Source organism: Oryzias melastigma, linkage group LG17, assembly GCF_002922805.2.
Source record: "Oryzias melastigma strain HK-1 linkage group LG17, ASM292280v2, whole genome shotgun sequence".
Lineage (NCBI taxonomy): Eukaryota > Metazoa > Chordata > Actinopteri > Beloniformes > Adrianichthyidae > Oryzias > Oryzias melastigma.
In genome coordinates, this window is record NC_050528.1 from 24,041,374 (window position 1) to 24,059,220 (window position 17,847).

The 17,847-nt window shown below is 36.3% G+C and overlaps 2 protein-coding genes across 4 annotated transcripts; one reads left to right on the forward strand and one right to left on the reverse strand.

Moving 5' to 3' along the window:
- The first annotated feature begins 6 nt into the window (after positions 1–6).
- LOC112147676 (UDP-N-acetylglucosamine/UDP-glucose/GDP-mannose transporter) lies at positions 7–6,309 on the forward strand. The gene is made up of 13 exons (XM_024274218.2): positions 7–3,210; positions 4,424–4,457; positions 4,526–4,612; positions 4,696–4,763; positions 4,835–4,906; positions 4,977–5,045; positions 5,117–5,219; positions 5,284–5,376; positions 5,436–5,503; positions 5,570–5,648; positions 5,720–5,802; positions 6,034–6,086; positions 6,164–6,309. Exons 1-13 carry the CDS (start codon positions 3,017–3,019, stop codon positions 6,172–6,174), a joined length of 1,014 nt encoding a protein of 337 aa, XP_024129986.1. The 5' UTR covers positions 7–3,016; the 3' UTR covers positions 6,175–6,309.
- Positions 6,310–7,880: 1,571 nt separating this feature from the next.
- On the reverse strand, positions 7,881–15,164 carry mier1b (mesoderm induction early response 1b, transcriptional regulator). Of its 3 annotated transcripts, none has more exons than XM_024274166.2 (13): positions 15,043–15,164; positions 14,040–14,064; positions 13,648–13,796; positions 12,888–13,076; positions 12,477–12,609; positions 12,323–12,387; positions 12,141–12,213; positions 11,896–12,047; positions 11,732–11,813; positions 10,904–10,998; positions 10,656–10,783; positions 10,374–10,501; positions 7,881–9,138 (listed from the first exon to the last, which is right to left on the reverse strand). In XM_024274166.2, exons 1-13 carry the CDS (start codon positions 15,049–15,051, stop codon positions 8,837–8,839), a joined length of 1,530 nt encoding a protein of 509 aa, XP_024129934.1. In that variant the 5' UTR covers positions 15,052–15,164; the 3' UTR covers positions 7,881–8,836. The 3 variants fall into 3 exon arrangements, with proteins under 3 accessions (XP_024129934.1, XP_024129933.1, XP_024129935.1); XM_024274165.2 differs by having other exon boundaries at positions 14,028–14,064; positions 15,043–15,155; XM_024274167.2 differs by having other exon boundaries at positions 10,656–10,702; positions 14,028–14,064; positions 15,043–15,153.
- Positions 15,165–17,847: the final 2,683 nt, after the last annotated feature.

A 17,847-nucleotide genomic window follows, 5' to 3' on the forward strand; every position in this document is an offset into this window, starting at 1 on the left:
TTTTTTTTTTTTTTTTTTTTTTAAGTCCTTTTGTTTTAGTATTGCCTTGCTTCCCTGATCCAGATGTGCTACCTGTGATTTCAGGGCATTCCAGAGCCCTGTGTATCTTTAGGCTGGTCCTTTTAGGTCACACAGACTGCTACTTGTACCTGCAGGACCACTGAGCAAATATTGTATGTTTTTGTTAATGTGTGTGAGTGTGTGTGTGCGTGCGTGTGTGTAAAAAAAGCTTCAGACTGGATGTGAAGATTTTGACAGCTAGTTACTTAGAGTTTAAGTATTCCTCTGGATTTGAAGTTGCTGAGTGCAGAAATAGTTGTGTCTTTTGAGAATACTTGTAGATGAGCGTGGTGAACGGACCATATCTTGCCCTCTTACTACAGTATCTGTGCTGTTTGTCACATCTCAAAGCACTAGGAGTTTATCATCAGCATTTTTTCTGAAAATTGTTCTTTTTAATTGCCCCTTTTTTTCGGTGCAGAAACATGGACATACCTGTCATGGTGGAACAATCACATGCCACAGAATGTAATGTAAGATAACGATGCCCTCAGCCATCTGTGACAGCATTCCCAGCAAGCGTTTTTCTTTTAATAAAGGGGGTTATATTTGACATTTGGGAGGGGTTAAGAGGCAGCATTGAGGGTGGGGGGGTTCCAAAACATGAAGTGAACTTAAAGCTTTACTGTGCAAAGGCTTGCTGGCACTGAAACAGACGGCTGAGCAGTTTTCCTGTCAGACTGTTTGAGCCACATGATGACAAAACTTTCTGCAAGCATCCCTGCTCTAATAAATTGCTTTAGAGGTGTTAACAAGTCCCATTTCATCTTATTTAGCAGTTATATTTATTAGAATGTTTTTTTGTTTTGTTTTTTAACAACAATTTTCAACTCCAAATGGAATGTGGTGGAAAATGTTAGTATTTCTCTTAGGAAAAAAACTAAAAAATATATTTTTGTCTGATATTTCCCTAATACATTTACAGCCCTGTTATTTTTTCCAGGAATTACAAGTAGGATTACAAGTGTTTTACTTTAGGGCTTCAAAATATTATAATAAAATGGCAAAATTGAAATATTAAACAATAAAATTGTTAAAAGATGAGTAGATTTAAATAATGAATTGCCTTTAAAGTTTATTAGCAAACAAATAATTAGAAGAACATAGCTTTAATTGCAAATAATTAAAAAGTGTCTTCCTGGAAAACAGTTACTCTAAGAAGAAAGTAGAGATTAACAAGAGACACATTGAGAAAATGTGTATTTTTTCCATCTTTAAATTTTCAGCAAGAGCAATCTGATTTCTTTTAGGGCTTAAATTTAAGACTTTTTGGGGGGTTTGCTGTCATAGTGCTGCTTTTACCTGCATTTAAGAGCTGACGGAGGACCTCTTCTACTTTTCAGACAGAATGTTCTTGCTTGTGCTATAGATGTACAATCCCTGTGAAAACACACTATAGGTAGTCAGTGTAATGCAGTAATGCTCAGAGTCTGAGCTGTTTGCTGGCTTATTTAATAGAGCAGAAAACACATCTAAGTGATTGTAAACTCCTTCAAAATAAAAAACAATATTGGCTCCAAATTAAACTTTTTGCAGTTTAGGAGTTTTTAAACGTATCAGTTTAGGAGTCCACCCAGCGGAGAACTTCCTGGAACTCGTGAACTGCATTCTGTCTGGATTTGAGAAAACAAAGGATCTGCAAAAGTCTGCAAGGATCATCAGCTTGTGGTGCAATTTTATGTGGACTCTTTATCTTAAAGGCAGTTAAGTTCAAATCTCAAGAAAATAAACGTTTATTACCAGAAATTGAAATAGTTTATTAATAATCTACTTAAAGGCATTTTTCAAAACATTTACAAAGATTGTAGTACATTAACGAATGAATTTCTACGAATATCTCACTCTTTGAAAACAACTTATTTGGTACTTTAAAAATGAATCTGACTGCAATTTTTAATAGTGTTGAATGATTATTTGACCAGCAGTAGATTTTTTATTCATGTAATTCAATTGTGTACTTTGATCAACACTGAATGGATACATTAAAGGGGGAAATTAATTAATTGATTTTTTAATATTTTAGTTTAGAAATTTAGAAAGTCAAAATTAGCTAACTTATTTTTTTTTAATCATGTAGGGATTAAATTGCCAAATACTTTTGATTTCATAGCATCAAGATAGAAAACAGAAGCTACTATTATTTGTCACTTTACATCATGTATCATTATGAATTAAATACATTTTAATAGAGCAGTTATTGTGATTGGGGGAGTTCATTTGTAGGATATATGGTTCTGGATTTATATTTTAAAAGTGTCAGCCTAGCTGTCCCACAGGCAGTCACTGCTGACTGCATGTTTATTTTGATTTTTTTTTAACTAATTGTGACCTTTGTGCAATTATGTTTTTCTTTAAATTCAAATTGTCCTCATCACTTTGAGCAGAAGGAACTCCTGAAGTGTTGTCTTCTACTTTTACTTTCTGATGCAAAAAAGAAATGTCTTATAAGTTTGATGTTGAATACTTCATTTATGGACATGCACAAGCAGGACACTGTTTTTTATTGATCCGTTTTATTAATTTTTCTTCACATTTGGTGAGCCCTCTCTTGCCTCTTGTTTTCAGGTAATATTCTCTTGGATTTCTTTACAAGTCCGTCATCTTTTTTTCTTAGTTTACTTTTCTTTCATCCCTCTTTTTATTGTCATGTCTTTTCTTGTCCTCCAAGAGATATTAAAGTATTTGGCCAACAAGTTCGTTTGAAATTAGGTCAGAGTTCAAAACTGGATTGGCAGAACCTCAAAAATGTGGTAAGTCCCTCCATATGTGCTTTTTATTTCAAGTACCTTGCACACATGCTTAAAAAATGAGTTCGTTATTTTTTGGAACCAATAAGATGAAGAAAATAGTTTGGTTCTGTTTATCGTTGTAGCTTAGTTATGATGTTTCTCCTATTTCCGCCTTTTGGTTACTACGCGCATGCGCAGGAAGGAGATTCCCAGCAGCTTCACGTACGATGGCAGAGCTCCACAGACTTCGAGCTTCGCCCGCCGACAGAATCCCGTCGGGGGAGGAAGCCGCCGCCAAAGTCAAGACGGGAACGACAGCCGACACTTCCACGGTTCTAGTGAAGCTTTTGGCCGCGGCTTTTTACGGGGTCAGCTCGTTTCTCATCGTTGTCGTCAACAAAAGTGTTCTCACTAATTACAGGTAAAGAGGTTCAAAGTTCCTGCCGGAGCACGCGCGCGCGCCACTGCAGTTTGAACCCCTTTATTTATGACCGGACAGCTCTGCATTGCGCATGTGCCGCTTTTGCTTTGGATATGATGAAGAGAAAAAAAGTACTTATAGTGGGGAGGAATCTTTTGTCAAATTCTGCAAGTAGTTCTACTTAAAAAAAAAAAAAGTCTGAAATGTTCAACATAGATAAACTTCAATTGTGGGGAGGAAGCTGCCACCAAAGTCCAGACGGGAACGACATAATAAAGCATCTTTTTAAGTGGGACATATTCCACAATTGGAAGTGACATACTTTTTGTCACTTGGCACCTTAAGCTATAACTTTTATTTTACCTTAATATAGTTGTATTTATTGGTTTTTCCTGTTTCATATTTGCACTTTTTATTACTCATTAAATACTAAGACATTTTCCAGTACTTTATATAATATGAGTGTATTTGTAAGGAGACTTTTTAGGTGGAAATTATGCACTATAAAAACTTAAAAATATCCACCAGGAAGGATCCACAGCAAGAGAAATCTGAAAATTCTACTCTATCAAACAAATATGATCCTGTCCATCAACATCTGTACTTTGCCTGTTATGATTTACATCACTGAAGGTATAATCTGACCAAAAAGAGAGGAAGCGTCTTATTCTGATGTTGGGTTCAACCCTGACTCCAGCACCTGAGTATTTTAAACTAGATCAAAATAAATAAAGTATTTTATTTATTTATTACAAATCCCCATATATAGATTTTACATTTATATAAATATATACATGCAATTATTAACATATATAAATCCTCAAAATAAGTAATAACAATGTTCATAAAAATGAATGTGATTCTTGCCTCCCCACCACACATAACCCAATTTAATGGCATTGCTCAACATTGTCAATACATGTTTATTTCATTTTAGATAAGTGCATTTTTAGTGGTAATTTTGCTAACTTTTTGACTGTGAAAAACCAGAGGATTAACAATCATCATTGCTACTATCCACGAGGAAACGACAAATATTCATCATTTTCCAACCCCAAGAGTGCTAAAATAAAGTTCACATCACTGTTTTGTGGAAACTGACCAGACAGGAAGTCGCTAGAAATAATATATTTTGTCATTTATTGTTCTGGGTTGCTTTAGGATCTTTACAGGATTTCAACATTTTCTTTCTGTTATAAATCCTGTCTTCCAGATTTCCATCATCAACATGTGTTGGAATTGGCCAGGTGAGTGAAGGTGAAAGCCGTCGTTCCGTTGGTAGAATGAGTGACTCACTCTCGTGGAATGACTGTAGATGCTGGCCACCATAGTGGTCCTGAGGACGGGGAAGATGCTGGGCATCATCTCATTTCCAGACATGGATCTAAGTATACCTCGAAAGGTTTGGAGAGGAGAAATTTTGGGTAAAATGTGAGAACTTTCAGCAGTTTTTTGGATTATTTAGTACTTCTCTTGTCCTTCTAGATGTTCCCTCTGCCTTTGTTGTATGTCGGGAATCAAATATCAGGACTCTTTGGAACACAGCGACTCAAGTGAGTCTCCTCTAATGATCATATAAACACATTATCCTTTTCAAGCATCTCAATACGTTTTCCCATCTCAGCTTACCCATGTTTACAGTCCTGAGGAGGTTCAGTATTTTTCTTACCATGGTGTTTGAAGGAATCCTTCTGAAGTAAGTGTAACCGTTCACCCATCATACTGCCTGTGAAGGGATAATTTCAGTGACCTTATGTCCTTCACAGAAAGACTTTCTCTACAACTGTGAAGATGACTGTGTTCACCATGATCTTTGGGGCTTTTATTGCTGCCAGGTGAATTTTGGTTCAATCCATGACTTTCGGTCTACAACTCTCACTCACTGGCATGTTTTCTGTGTTTGTAGTGCTGATTTAGCCTTTGATCTTGAAGGATACACTTTCATTATGCTGAACAATGTCCTCACAGCAGCCAACGGGGCTTATGTGAAGCAGAAACTCGATTCCAAGGTATGGCGTAGCTTCATACTCTGTCAAGTCCTTCCAGACTGATGTGCTGCTGTTCCTCCTGCAGGAGCTGGGAAAGTACGGCCTTCTGTACTACAACGCTTTGATCATGGTCTTCCCAACTTCGGCCTACGCCTACTTTTCAGGAGATTTGCAGATGGTAAGACGCTCAAACTAATGTTGTGTCTTTGAGCTGGAGTTGATGTGTTTTTGGATCAGGGTCTGGACTACAGCGGCTGGTCGGATCCACTTTTCGTGGTGCAGTTTGTTCTCTCCTGTGTCATGGGGTAAGGCTACACATCCAACTCACTGTTCAAGGATATTTCTCTGATTTAAGTCCGCATGTCCCACAGCTTCGTTTTAATGTACTCCATCCTGCTGTGCACGCAGTGCAACTCAGCCCTCACCACCTCCATCATAGGCTGCATCAAGGTAGCTCCTCTCAGGATAGCGGTGCTAGCTAAGGTGTCGCCATACTTCTGAAAATGTCTCTTCTTCTCTAGAATATCTTGGTCACCTACATCGGGATGGTGTTTGGGGGCGACTATATATTCACCTGGACAAACTTCATAGGTTTGAACATCAGGTATGAAGGGCTAAACTGTTCAACTGACACAAAAGGTTTTTAACCCTTTAACACCTAAGACGTCACTGATGACGCTTACACACAAAAACTTTAACATACCGTAACTTCAGAATCTACTAGAATAACGTTGATCGTGTTAATGGTTAAAAAGTTACAGCAAATCAAAACTCATAATCACTGGAGCTCCGGTATTAAAGAGTTAATACAATATTTTACTTTTACTGGTTACAGCATCGCTGGAAGTTTGGTGTACTCCTACATCACCTTCACACAGGAGCAAAGAAGTAAGAACAATTCAAATAAATCCTTTTACTTCAATGATTTTTAATCTAATGAGATTGTTTTTGGTCGTGTTTAACAGAAAAGGAGTAAATCAGAGGCTGCCGAAGACGATGTTTTTACAAGTTTACTCACACACCTCCACTGCAGATCAGCAGTTTTTACCACTTATTTTACGCTGCAAACATTATTTTTATCTTTTAATTAAAGAAATGTTTCATAACTCAATTGAGTTTTGTTGTAATTTCTAGAAAGTCACCAACATGTAAGTCGAACTTTTAATTTAGCAGAAATGTTTTCATTCAGGCGCGCAGCTTCATCCATTGTTGTTTATTCTATTAAATCAGAGTCAAATACCTCTTTTTTGTTTTAAATTTTCAGAGTAGATTTTTTTCCATGAAACTTTATTTAAACATAGACTAAAAATACAAACTCATGTACTACTGGAATATCTGCAACACAAAAAGTAAAACCTTTTTTATTCATTTTTTTTAGACTGACATAATTTAATTTCTGAATGTAGAACCCTTGTGCTATCATAGGCATTTTAATGTTGGAACCCCCAAGATAGTGTCATGGGAGGGATAACACTTTAATGTAAGGGTGGGGTCATCTGGACCCCAAAAGATAGCACAAGGGGGACTGGACCAAACCGCTATTTCTACGTTACAATTTTCACCTAATCAGGGTTTGATTAGCTGTTGTATCCCTTCAAGCCTGAATTTAAAAACGTTCTTCATGGTTTTTCTGTTCAGGGTGATGCTAAATGAAGTCCTGGATTAGATGATAGGTTAGCGACATACAGCATGAAGAGGTTAAAGATAGAACTGTGACTAAAAAGCAGTTTTAGGGTGTATTCAGACTGGTAAAATTATTTTTCCGAGTCTTAAATTGGGGTTTGGTCTGTATTCAGTGAAGAGAACTTCCCTGTTCCGGAACAAAACCTGTAAACAAAACCAGGTGACTAAAGATCTCTTCACTCATTGGCCAGGATATTACGAAGGCGGGACAAAGCAATTATGGAAGTCCTGTGCTTTGGAATCTTTGGGATATTTCACTGATTCAAACTTTAGATTTCGCTGACCAATTTTGAACGTCTGCATCAGTGTCGGGTACAACACTTTCTATTGCAACGTCGGAGGCATGCTGCAAGACAACAGCTATGAAGATAGAATAACGTGTTCACGACTGATATTGTCTGTAAAACAGTGTGAGAATCAATGTGTAACACGCTAAAAATTGTTTTAATGAGCCTGTATTCATCAATGAGTTCTGTGTCTCGCCGTTGTGGTGTTACAGCATTGTTTTTAAGAGAATTCTGTTAAGGAACTAAAACGTGAACAGAAAAGCACAATAAGAAGTGTTTTTAACTGAGTTAAAACAAACATTCTAACAAGTTAGGAGTTGGACCATTTTTTTCCTGTTTGATAACGTGACAATCATTGCTTTACATTTGTCCTGTTACTTAATTTCTGCTTTTACATCACGTGACTACCGGCTACCGTGGCCATTTTGGTTCAGTTTATCCACTCCCAGGCCACTTTTTATTCAGACTGAGGAATCTCAGAGCGAACCGAAGCTCAATCCGAATTGGAAACAAACCGAAACCACCACAAAAGATGGTTCAAGAGTACGGTCCGCTTGGGTGTATTCAGATAGAAAATTTGTTCTGGATTATCAGGGGAAACAAACTGGTTCATTTTAAATGTGTCCAGTCTGAATGCTCCTTTAATCACATCTTAGTAAAATAATTGGTGTTTTTTTTTTGCAGCTAAACTTTCACTTCAAACACATAGATGTAACAGGAATGGCTAATTTTTATTACATCCAACTTAAATGAGACAAAAGCAAAGTCAAAAAAAGAAAAAAAAAAAAGCTCAGTTGATACGGAAGACTAAGAGACAGATGAATACAGCTGCAAAAAAAAAAGAAAAAACAAACAAAAGTACCAACTGCTGAAGATGTGTACAAAGTTTACAAAAATCACAAACATTCTGTCTAGTAAAAACAAAAGTTGAGCAAAGCACTAAGAAAGTTCCAAAAATACAGAGATCTAAATGGCAAGTTATAATACAAGACATCACAGATGTCAGCTGCTTTTCACTAAAAACCTGCAGGGGGCGCAACTGCCCGGTTTATTCATAATTATCAACAACAAGCAGCTGTGACAGAAAAGGGAAGAGTGAGAAGGCATGTCTGCTGGGGTTGGTTTTCATCAGTAAAAACGAGAAACATGCTGTCAAAGTGCAACTACATCCTGCCGGTGAAGCCACCAGCTCAAGGTTTTTGCCAATTTTGCATCTTTTATTTCATTGTTTTTTTGGCATCTCACACACTTGCTTCATAGCATGTCCAACTTTATTAAATCCATGACAATAAAACGATGGCTTGAACAAAGACCCATTATTAGATTTTATTTGGTTAAAAAATATAAATATCTCTCGTGTAAAAAAATATCACCGGTGATTTATTTTACAAATAGAAAAGCAAAATTCTTGGCAAAACGTTATAAGTCTCTAAAGAATGGAACATAGAAGATGGATAGAAGATGTCTTTTAGTACATGATTTCTCTGGTAGTTTTGGAGTGACGGGCAGTCAGTCATGTGGGGGGTCATTAAGTCCTGCTGCAGTTTAGTCAGCGGTGTACTTCTCTCAAAGATCTTCCAACTGCTCGTTCTCAGACGCTCCGTCTTGCTCCACCGGTAAAAGACGAAATGTTTTTGCTTCCTGGTTTTCCTCAGTCAACTGATAAACTCATTTCTCGTGTGCTCTGGATGGTTCCACTTCGCTTTGGCTCAAGGGCTCGGCCTCTGTCCGGCACTTCTTGGCCGGCCTTTCGAGTGCGACCTCTGCCGCGTGTTCTACTACAGGGTCCACTGAGCCGTTTCTGTCGTGGTTGGGAGCACTGGGCTTGCTGCAGCCGTTGGAGTCGTTGTCTGGACCTGGGGGAGGGGCTTCCCTCTCTGGATGGGAGGGACCATTGAACCGGACTCCCTCGGGTTTGACCGGGTTGACCGGAACCAACTGAGAGGAATCTATAGGGTGGTTTGCAACACCTGTCGAGAAAAAAAAAGGTATTAAGAACAAATGTTATTACAGCTGGCTTTACTTTAAATAAAATGCTATGGCAACATTTTAGTAGTGATTTTTTAAAGTCTTTATTGATGCACAAGATAAATATTGTTGGAGCTTTAGAGAAATGCAAACTATGAGGAACAAACAAAATTTTTTGGAGAACTATCACGTGGATTTCACAGAAAGAGCCTCCCAAAGAATTATTAAAAAGTTATTGAGCCCGGCTGACACAAAGAAGAGCTCCTCTTATTTCTACAATTGCCTGAGGAGACTTGATTTGACTTGAAAAAACATCAAGTTTAGAGGGGTCAGATTACTGCGCAGCATGAAATAAAACATACAGCTAGACCTCCTAAAGATATATCAAATAGTCTCCAGGGCATCAATAAAGAAAAGAAAAATAGGTTGAAATTATTTATAAAAGAAGAAAAAGTTTTAATTATAATGACTGCACAAAAAAGACAACAAAAGTAGAAAAATGACTGAAATTGTGACTGTAGCTCATTCAGGATTAGATAAAGCTTCTGCTATTTTCAGTATTATGTCGTGTACGGGGCATGACCTAAAGAGAAAACTCTTTAATTGAACAAATGAATTGAAAAATTGCAGCAGATTTGTTTAGTGAACACAAGATCAAGTTTTCACTCATAATTTAGTCACTTGAGTGTCCAGAACTGAACATAATTGTTACTTCAGACAAAGTGGAAAAGTTTTGTTTTTTTTTTGCAGCTGCAGATAGAACTAATTTGTGACAGTACAAACACAATAAATATTTTTTGTACAAAGAAAAATGACTTGAATCAGAGAAGGACTTTAATTATTGTGAGTCATCTTTGTTTTGGGAGCTTCTTTCCTTTACACTTTGAAAATGTCCATCTTTTGGAGAATTCCTAAGCATCGACTGTAAATGAGAAGTGGACTGAGTGACCCGCTCCTCCTTAAGTTTCAAACAGGAAGTACCCACTTGCTGCAAAAAGTCAAAATCCCATAGACTTCTAGTGAGAAATAGATTTTCCTGAAGGGGTGTGGCCATCAAACAAGCTCACTTCTGATTGGTGAGAGTGGTTGCCATAGAAACACTGACTCAGACTAATCACTGCTTACTGACATTGTTTGGTTCCAACATTGTGGAAAAATGGCAGCTGAATGAACTTCATTTTGTTGACCGTTTTTCGGTCCACTTCTTATGTTCAGTCATGTTGTGGCTTCAGCTCACCGTTCTGACTGCTGCCGTCCTCCTTCTCTGAGTGGCTGGCACTGCTGCTAGAAGTGGTGGGGGGAGGCGACGCCGCCCTGCTGGATGTTGCACTCTCCGTTTCATCCAGTAATCTATCCATGTAGTCTCTGTAGAAAAGGAGGAGGAAAAAACGTTCCTTCATCCAGGCTTACATTCAAAACTCCTGAACTTGATTTTTAAAGTCCAAACACCGAAACATGAGCCTAAACCGATGATAAACTGCATGTCTTCATACTTTTCGAAGGGTCTCTAAAAACTTACGTGACACCGGGGTGAAGGTTATATTTCCGCTTTCCCAGTCTGGTTTGCTGTGCAAAGAAATCATAACGCTCAGACTTCTTCCACATGTAATAAAAGGCCACACATTCTCCTACAGACCTAGTTCTCACCTGAAAGATTTAATTCAGCAGACATAAAAGGATCATTATTAGCAGCATCATTTGAACAGGCACTTATTCTAACAGTGAGCACATTAATCTGAGGTTGTATGTGGTTGAATTGTGCCGTACCTTGTTGGCCTGTATTAAATGAAAGTCTTTTCCATATGCTTTAAGTCCTTGTTCAAAGTTTCTACATTCTTCTTCTGTCCAAACGGATATCTCTTCTGTTGAAAAGAACAGTTCATGTGAATCCAAAACACAGCAAGCATTTCCTCCATGAGTTTGAAAAGTTTGCACTTCAACTGCAGGAAACTCACATTTTCTAAAGTAAGAAGTGTTGGTCATTAATGCAGAGTTTCTTAGATTGATTTAAATGAAATTCAGAGGAAAATTGTGTTTTTTACATGTTCTTGTTGTATTTTTCTCATGATAGAGGTTTTATATATATATATATATATATATATATATAAAGAAAAGTAAAATAAAAATTGGATTTCCAATGATGTATTTATATAAATAGTTAAGACTCAAAGGCAAATAAAAAATCTTGCAAGAAAAAGATTGTATTTGAGACGTAGAAAATATGCTAGGAGGGGCGGGATTGTCTAAAAGGGGCACAACCATGATTAAAAGACCACTCAGAACGTTTAAAACCTGTTTAAAAGATGATAGGAGTGGGACTTTAAGTCCCCTGATGTATAAAATACACCATTTAGGGAGATCTTTAGCAAATATATTCATGCACTTTTCATTATGTGCAGCTTCCAGGAACGTTTTGCATCATAACTGTTGTCTGCATCACTGTTTATTTATCATAAATATTGATGTCTCAGCCCTCAAATGGATAAGGCTCATTGACTGTATGTGTGCGGGTCTGAAGTAAATATTAGCAGCTGTAGCCAAACAGTCACAAATACACAAAAACACAAGTAAATGAAGAATAATTTAGGTGTTTACCTCTGGCTGCTTTGACGTTAAATCTCAGCCTTCTCAGAGCTTCTTCAGTATCAAAGCCACATTTTACCAGTTCATACAAGGCCTACGGCAGAACAACAAAAATGGTAAGGACAAAAAAAAGAGCATCATCTAGAGGTTTTACTTATAAGAAGCATTAAACTCACCTGTTCGTTGTCTTTGATATGGGATCCCTCAGGGATTGCATCCACCCCCTTCTCCTCTCCCGTCCGCCTTGATGCTTCTGTTAAAAACTCCACCACTTTTCCCTCAGAGAGACGTTCAGGGTTCCACAACAACTGGTCATCATTTTCATAAACTATCGAATCAGAAAAAAGTAAAAAAAATTGAAACATTTATTTTTTTAAGGGCCAGCTGAAGCTGTTTTGGAGACGGAGAGAAATCCTCTTACCTTTCTCGTTGTTTTTATATTTACACAAACCAGCAGGCGTCTCTGCCTGGTACATGGAACCCACCATGATTTCCTGAGAACACATAAATAACATAAATAAACATTGAAAGCAGGCCACATTCAGGCTGCATGAACAGTTTTGTGGGCTTTGCATTCAGCAACTATCTGTAGTTTTGACATGCCTTTTTCCAGTCTTCAGATGGAACGTAGTCCTCATCTTCATCAGACTCCTCCTCAGCATCATTACCTGGAGAACAAGTCAGTGTTCAATTACAGGACAAAGGAAGTTTCAGCAACAGTTAGCAAAAGAGAAGTATTTCAGAGAAAAAAACATACTTTCAAAGTACTTGAGTTTCTGGGAGCGAATGAGCTCTGCAGTGCCGAGAGACCTGACTGAGCGCGTGCGAACTTCAGAAGTGGTCTGGACGTCACTCCCCTGACCCGATGAGGACTTAAAGTCCTCAACACCCTGAAAACAAAAGGAGATGTGGTCAACGAAGTAATGAAGTAAAAAGGCAAACTTTGTGTCATTCTAACTTTATGTTCATAGGGCCTAATTTAATAGTTTTGTAAATAAAGAGCACAAAAAGCCTGCATTCATTTAGAATGTGTGAGTGATTTACTACAACAAATGATATCAAACCCAAACTGCAGTACAGTACATAGGACTGAAGAACTTCTGGAACAGAATAAACAGTTTTTGTCTGAGACCATCTGTGACTTTATGATACCAAAACTCAAAACTACCTCAGCTCTTTTCAGCTCGCCAGTGCTTCTGCTGCTTTCATCGTTATCAAGGTCCTCCTCTTCATCTTCTTCCTCATCCTCTTCCTCCTCAGGTTCTTCATCTTCCTCTTCTTCCTCCTCTTCTTCTGCCGGTGATCTTCCCCCATACCCATAAAGACTCAGTAGCTCATGTATGGGCATCTCACCCTCCTATTAAAAGAAAGTCAAGTTTAGTTCACTTAAAAAAAAAAAAAAAAAAGCTTAAATCATTCTGCTATTACGGATTTGCAGTAAACTATTGGTGAAGAAAATTACTCTGAATATAAATTCAGTAAAAAGTTACTTAAAAAAAATGATTTGTGTTTTGTGTTTTTATTTATGAAGATTTCTTTATGAAGATTTTCTAATTTAATATTGGCCAATAAGCTTAGATCATAGGGAAAAACATTTACCTGACAATTTATAATCACTTACAAAGATGCAAAAGAAAATTTAGGTTATATATGTTATAATATACACAACACCCCTGAAAATTAAACAGGGCCTTTTTAAATCATTAACTACAAGTTACAATTAATTATTCCAGTTAAAAATATTATACTTGATTAAAGACAATTAAAAGAAAAAATCTGGATTAAAACTAATCACATGCTTTCCTTTATTTTACTATAATAATGGTGGATCTGATTTTCTACCACAGTCAGAGCAAAAATGCACTATAGCCATCAGAAATATAACAATACATTCAGCAAATCATCTTACAGTGTAAAATAAGACAAACCCGTGCAAGGTCTTCAATCTCATTGACATTGGTCTCGTCTGTCGCCTCTAGCATTTCTTCCTCCTCCATTGTACGCTCATCGTCAAAGTCATGGACGAGCATGTCAGCGGATGGGTCAAAATCATGGTCATCAGAACCAGCTGAACCTCCTACAAAAGGTCAAGGGAAACATTGTGTGATTTATCAGTGATTAATAACAATTTCACAATTTTTATATTGAAAAATATTGTACAACCATAAATATTATAATCAAAACAAAGTCCTAAGTTAATATATACGTGAGAGGGAAAAAAAAATCACATCAATATAAAGGTGGGTAAATATATATATATATATTAAATAATTTACACTAAAAATCATATTATTTGAACAGTAAGTACCATGTTTACTACCTGGGCTCGAATTTCCGAGCGAAGGCTAAAGGAAAAAAGAAGAAAAGATTAAAATTATTACAGAACATGTGCAGACATCATGACACAAAGAGATTTACTTAATGATACAAAACAAGAAAGCAACAGCCAGAAAATAAAAAAGACAACAACTAAACAAACAAAAAGTAAACAACACATCTAAAAGGGGAATACATTAATTCTAGTTAAATATTTTCAGAAAATATAATCCAAATCTTAAAGACAAAAAAATTAAAATAAGACTTCAATTAAAGAAAACCCAGCACGAATAAGTCATAGGATGTGAAACTGAAACCGCTCACTGCTAAACAGCTTTACATAATCCGGTTCGTGTGGCGGGGTTTTACTATTATAAGCAATAATACGTATAATAATACTTAATGTAAAAAATGTTTTCGACAAAACTACAGAAACAACGGGACTGAATAATAAAAAAGAATTTTACGATTTTTGTTGAAAAAGTATAAAAAATAATTAAAGAAAAAATAATATTAAATTCTGACATTTAAAAATATGTATTACGCTTAATGATTAGAAATTTTCAAATAAAAATAAGAAAACTTTATTTACAACAATTCCAATTACAATTTATTAGCTAGGTAATCTTTCCTCATTTCGCTAAAGCCTTCAAAATTTAAGCTCGCTATTTTAGACTTCAGGCGATAAATAAAAGAAAATGTTTAAATTATCTTTACCAAAAAAACTTTTAGAACAATATCTTTGATAAAACGAAATCATTAGTAGATTATTTATTTTTAAACAAAACCGCGGAATAACGTCGCTAACGCCGCAGCTAACGCTAGCTAAGCCCAAAGTTTACAAAACACGTCTGGGTCCAAAAAATGGCGACCGTCCAGCGAGGTAAAACGCTGACGTCCGCCGTCGTGTTCGAAAGCTACAGCAGGGGAGTGTGTGCAAATTTGGCTGAACCAGCCACCTACAAGAACAAAATAATTTTTGTGGAAAATTTATAACACTTTCTTACCTCCGCCATGTTTGTAATCCTGCTGGGTCACGTCAGGGGTCAGTTTCAGCACCCGGATGAGAAGCCCCGCCCACCTGCGGTATCAACAATGCTGCTCAAATGAAGGGGGTCACAGAGCAAAACTCTGCCTACTTCTTTAGACTTGAAAAAAACCGATCAACAAACAACTTTATTAACCGCTTAAGTATTAATGGCACAATTTCCAACAATCCGAAACATCTTTCAAATTTTTATGCTAATTTCTATTCTAATCTATACAGCTCAAGATACAATGAGGATATTTCTTCCTTATTTTTTAACAATATTCAAAACCTCAATACTATTGATGAGGAGGACAAGAGTCAGTGCGACAGCCCTCTAACTCTGGAGGAAGTACTTAACTCCATCTTCGCGCTGAAGGCCAACAAATCTCCCGGCACAGATGGTTTATCTGCAGAATTTTACCAGGCATTCTCTAATAATTTAGCTCCGTTCCTACAACAAACATTTTTAGAAAGTATAGAAAAAAATGCTCTCCCCTCAACACTTTCTCAAGGTCTAATAACTCTCATTCCAAAACCAAATAAAGACATACTTTTAATTGACAACTGGAGACCTATCTGGTTGCTTAATTGTGATTATAAAATTATGGCTTTAATATTTGCTAATAAAATCAAAAAAGTTTTAGATTCAATCATTGATGAAACGCAGTCAGGTTTCATGAAAAATAGGCATATCTCTAATAATATCAGATTGGTACTAGATCTACTTGATTACTCTGATTTGGTGCCTGATGACAGCTTTATTCTTTTCCTAGACTTTTATAAAGCATTCGACACAATCGAACACCAATTTATTTTCAACTCATTAGAATTATTTGGCTTTGGAGATTTTTTTCTGTAATGCTGTTAGAACTTTATATTCTAATGGTAACAGCTCTATTAAAATGAGACATGGCTCCACCCCTCGATTTGACTTAAAACGAGGCATTCGCCAAGGTTGCCCAATCTCACCATATCTGTGTCTACTCTGCACCCAAATCCTTACAAACCACATTTGTTCTAGTAATGTGCATGGAGGGCATTACCATAGCTGGCAAAGAGCTCATCATTAGCCAATTGGCTGATGACACTACACTCTTTTTAAAAAACTCAAGCCAGATTCCTCTAATCTTAGACGTAATTAATATTTTTTCTCAAACTTCTGGTTTAACATTAAACTTAAACAAATGTGAATTACTAACTATTAAAGACTGCTCAGTTGATGTTATCTGCACGATCCCTGTTAAACAAGAAATTAGGTACTTGGGTAGTTCAATTAATAAAAATCAAAAACAAAAATGTTCATCTAACTTTACTCCAATCATACAGAAAACCAAAAAGAAGCTTAATCAATGGCTACAAAGGGACTTATTGTTAAGAGGTAGAGTACTGCTAACCAAAGCAGAAGGAATCTCCCGTCTAACTTATGCTGCCTTCTGTTTACACCTTGACAACAGCATTTGTAAAGAAATTGATCGTACACTTCTTAATTTTATCTGGAAAAATCAAACACATTACATAAGAAAATCTGTCATTATGAATGACTATAAATCAGATGGACTTAATTTTCTAGACTTCAACACTCTCAATAATACTTTTAAAATTAATTGGGCCAAAAATTGTCCTAAGAACCCCACTTCTATCTGGAACATTATACCATTTCAGATTTTCTCCTGTTTTGGAGGCTTTAAATTTATCTTAAATTGTCACTATAATGTTGAGAAACTCCCCACAAAACTCTCATCCTTCCATAAGCAAGTTCTCTTAGCATGGAACCTTATTTACAAAAATAATTTTTCTCCACACAAGTACATCATCTGGAACAACAGAGATATTTTATATAAAAATACATCGCTCTATTTAGAGACCTGGATCCAGAATGGGATCCTACTGGTGGCTCAGCTATTTAATAAGGAGGGGCAGCTGTTAAACTATAACGAATTCCTATCACAGTATAATTTATAATTTACCGGTTACTTTACAAGAGTTTTCAATGGTGCAGAGAGCTATACCCTCAGGAACAGTAATGTTGTTTAAGAGCACTGATAATTTGATACCTAATCAAAATACAATATCCAACGCGGCTGAGTCACCTGTAGGAAAAATATGCTTCTCTTATGGGCGTGCTACTACTATAAAAATACGCAGATTATTTCAAAAGACTAATACCTCTCCCCCATATATTTTAAATTATTGGAATCAATTTGTTCCAGATATCAACTGGAAAGTAGTTTGGACGATCCCTCAAAAGTATTTAATAATAAATAAGGTAAAAGAAGTATCCTTTAAAATTCCACATAAAATTTACCCTGCCAAACATTACATGATAAAATTTAAAAAAGATATTAATACTGAATGTAGTTCCTGTGGAGATCACCCAGAAACAGTAACTCATCTTTTCTGGTACTGTTTGTCCACACAGAGATTTTAGAAGGAGTTCGGTAGATTCATCATTATTCATGTCTTCAAAGATTTCTCCCTGAAATGGGAAAATGTGTTACTTTGTTTTTTCAGGACCCCCAAAAAGCAAAAGGCTTTTTTTTTATCAATAATTTATTCATTCTTCTGGCAAAATTCTACATACATAAATGTAAATTTACTAATAAAACACCATACTTCCCACAATTCATTAAAGATGTAACTTTTTATATAAAATCAATATATTTTTCCTCCAACAAAAAGGCTCTCAGAACTATTGAAATCTGTAACATTCTGCAAATATTTAATGAATCAACTCCCCTGGCTGTTTAACATTATCTGTGTTGTATACTGATTGTATGTTGTA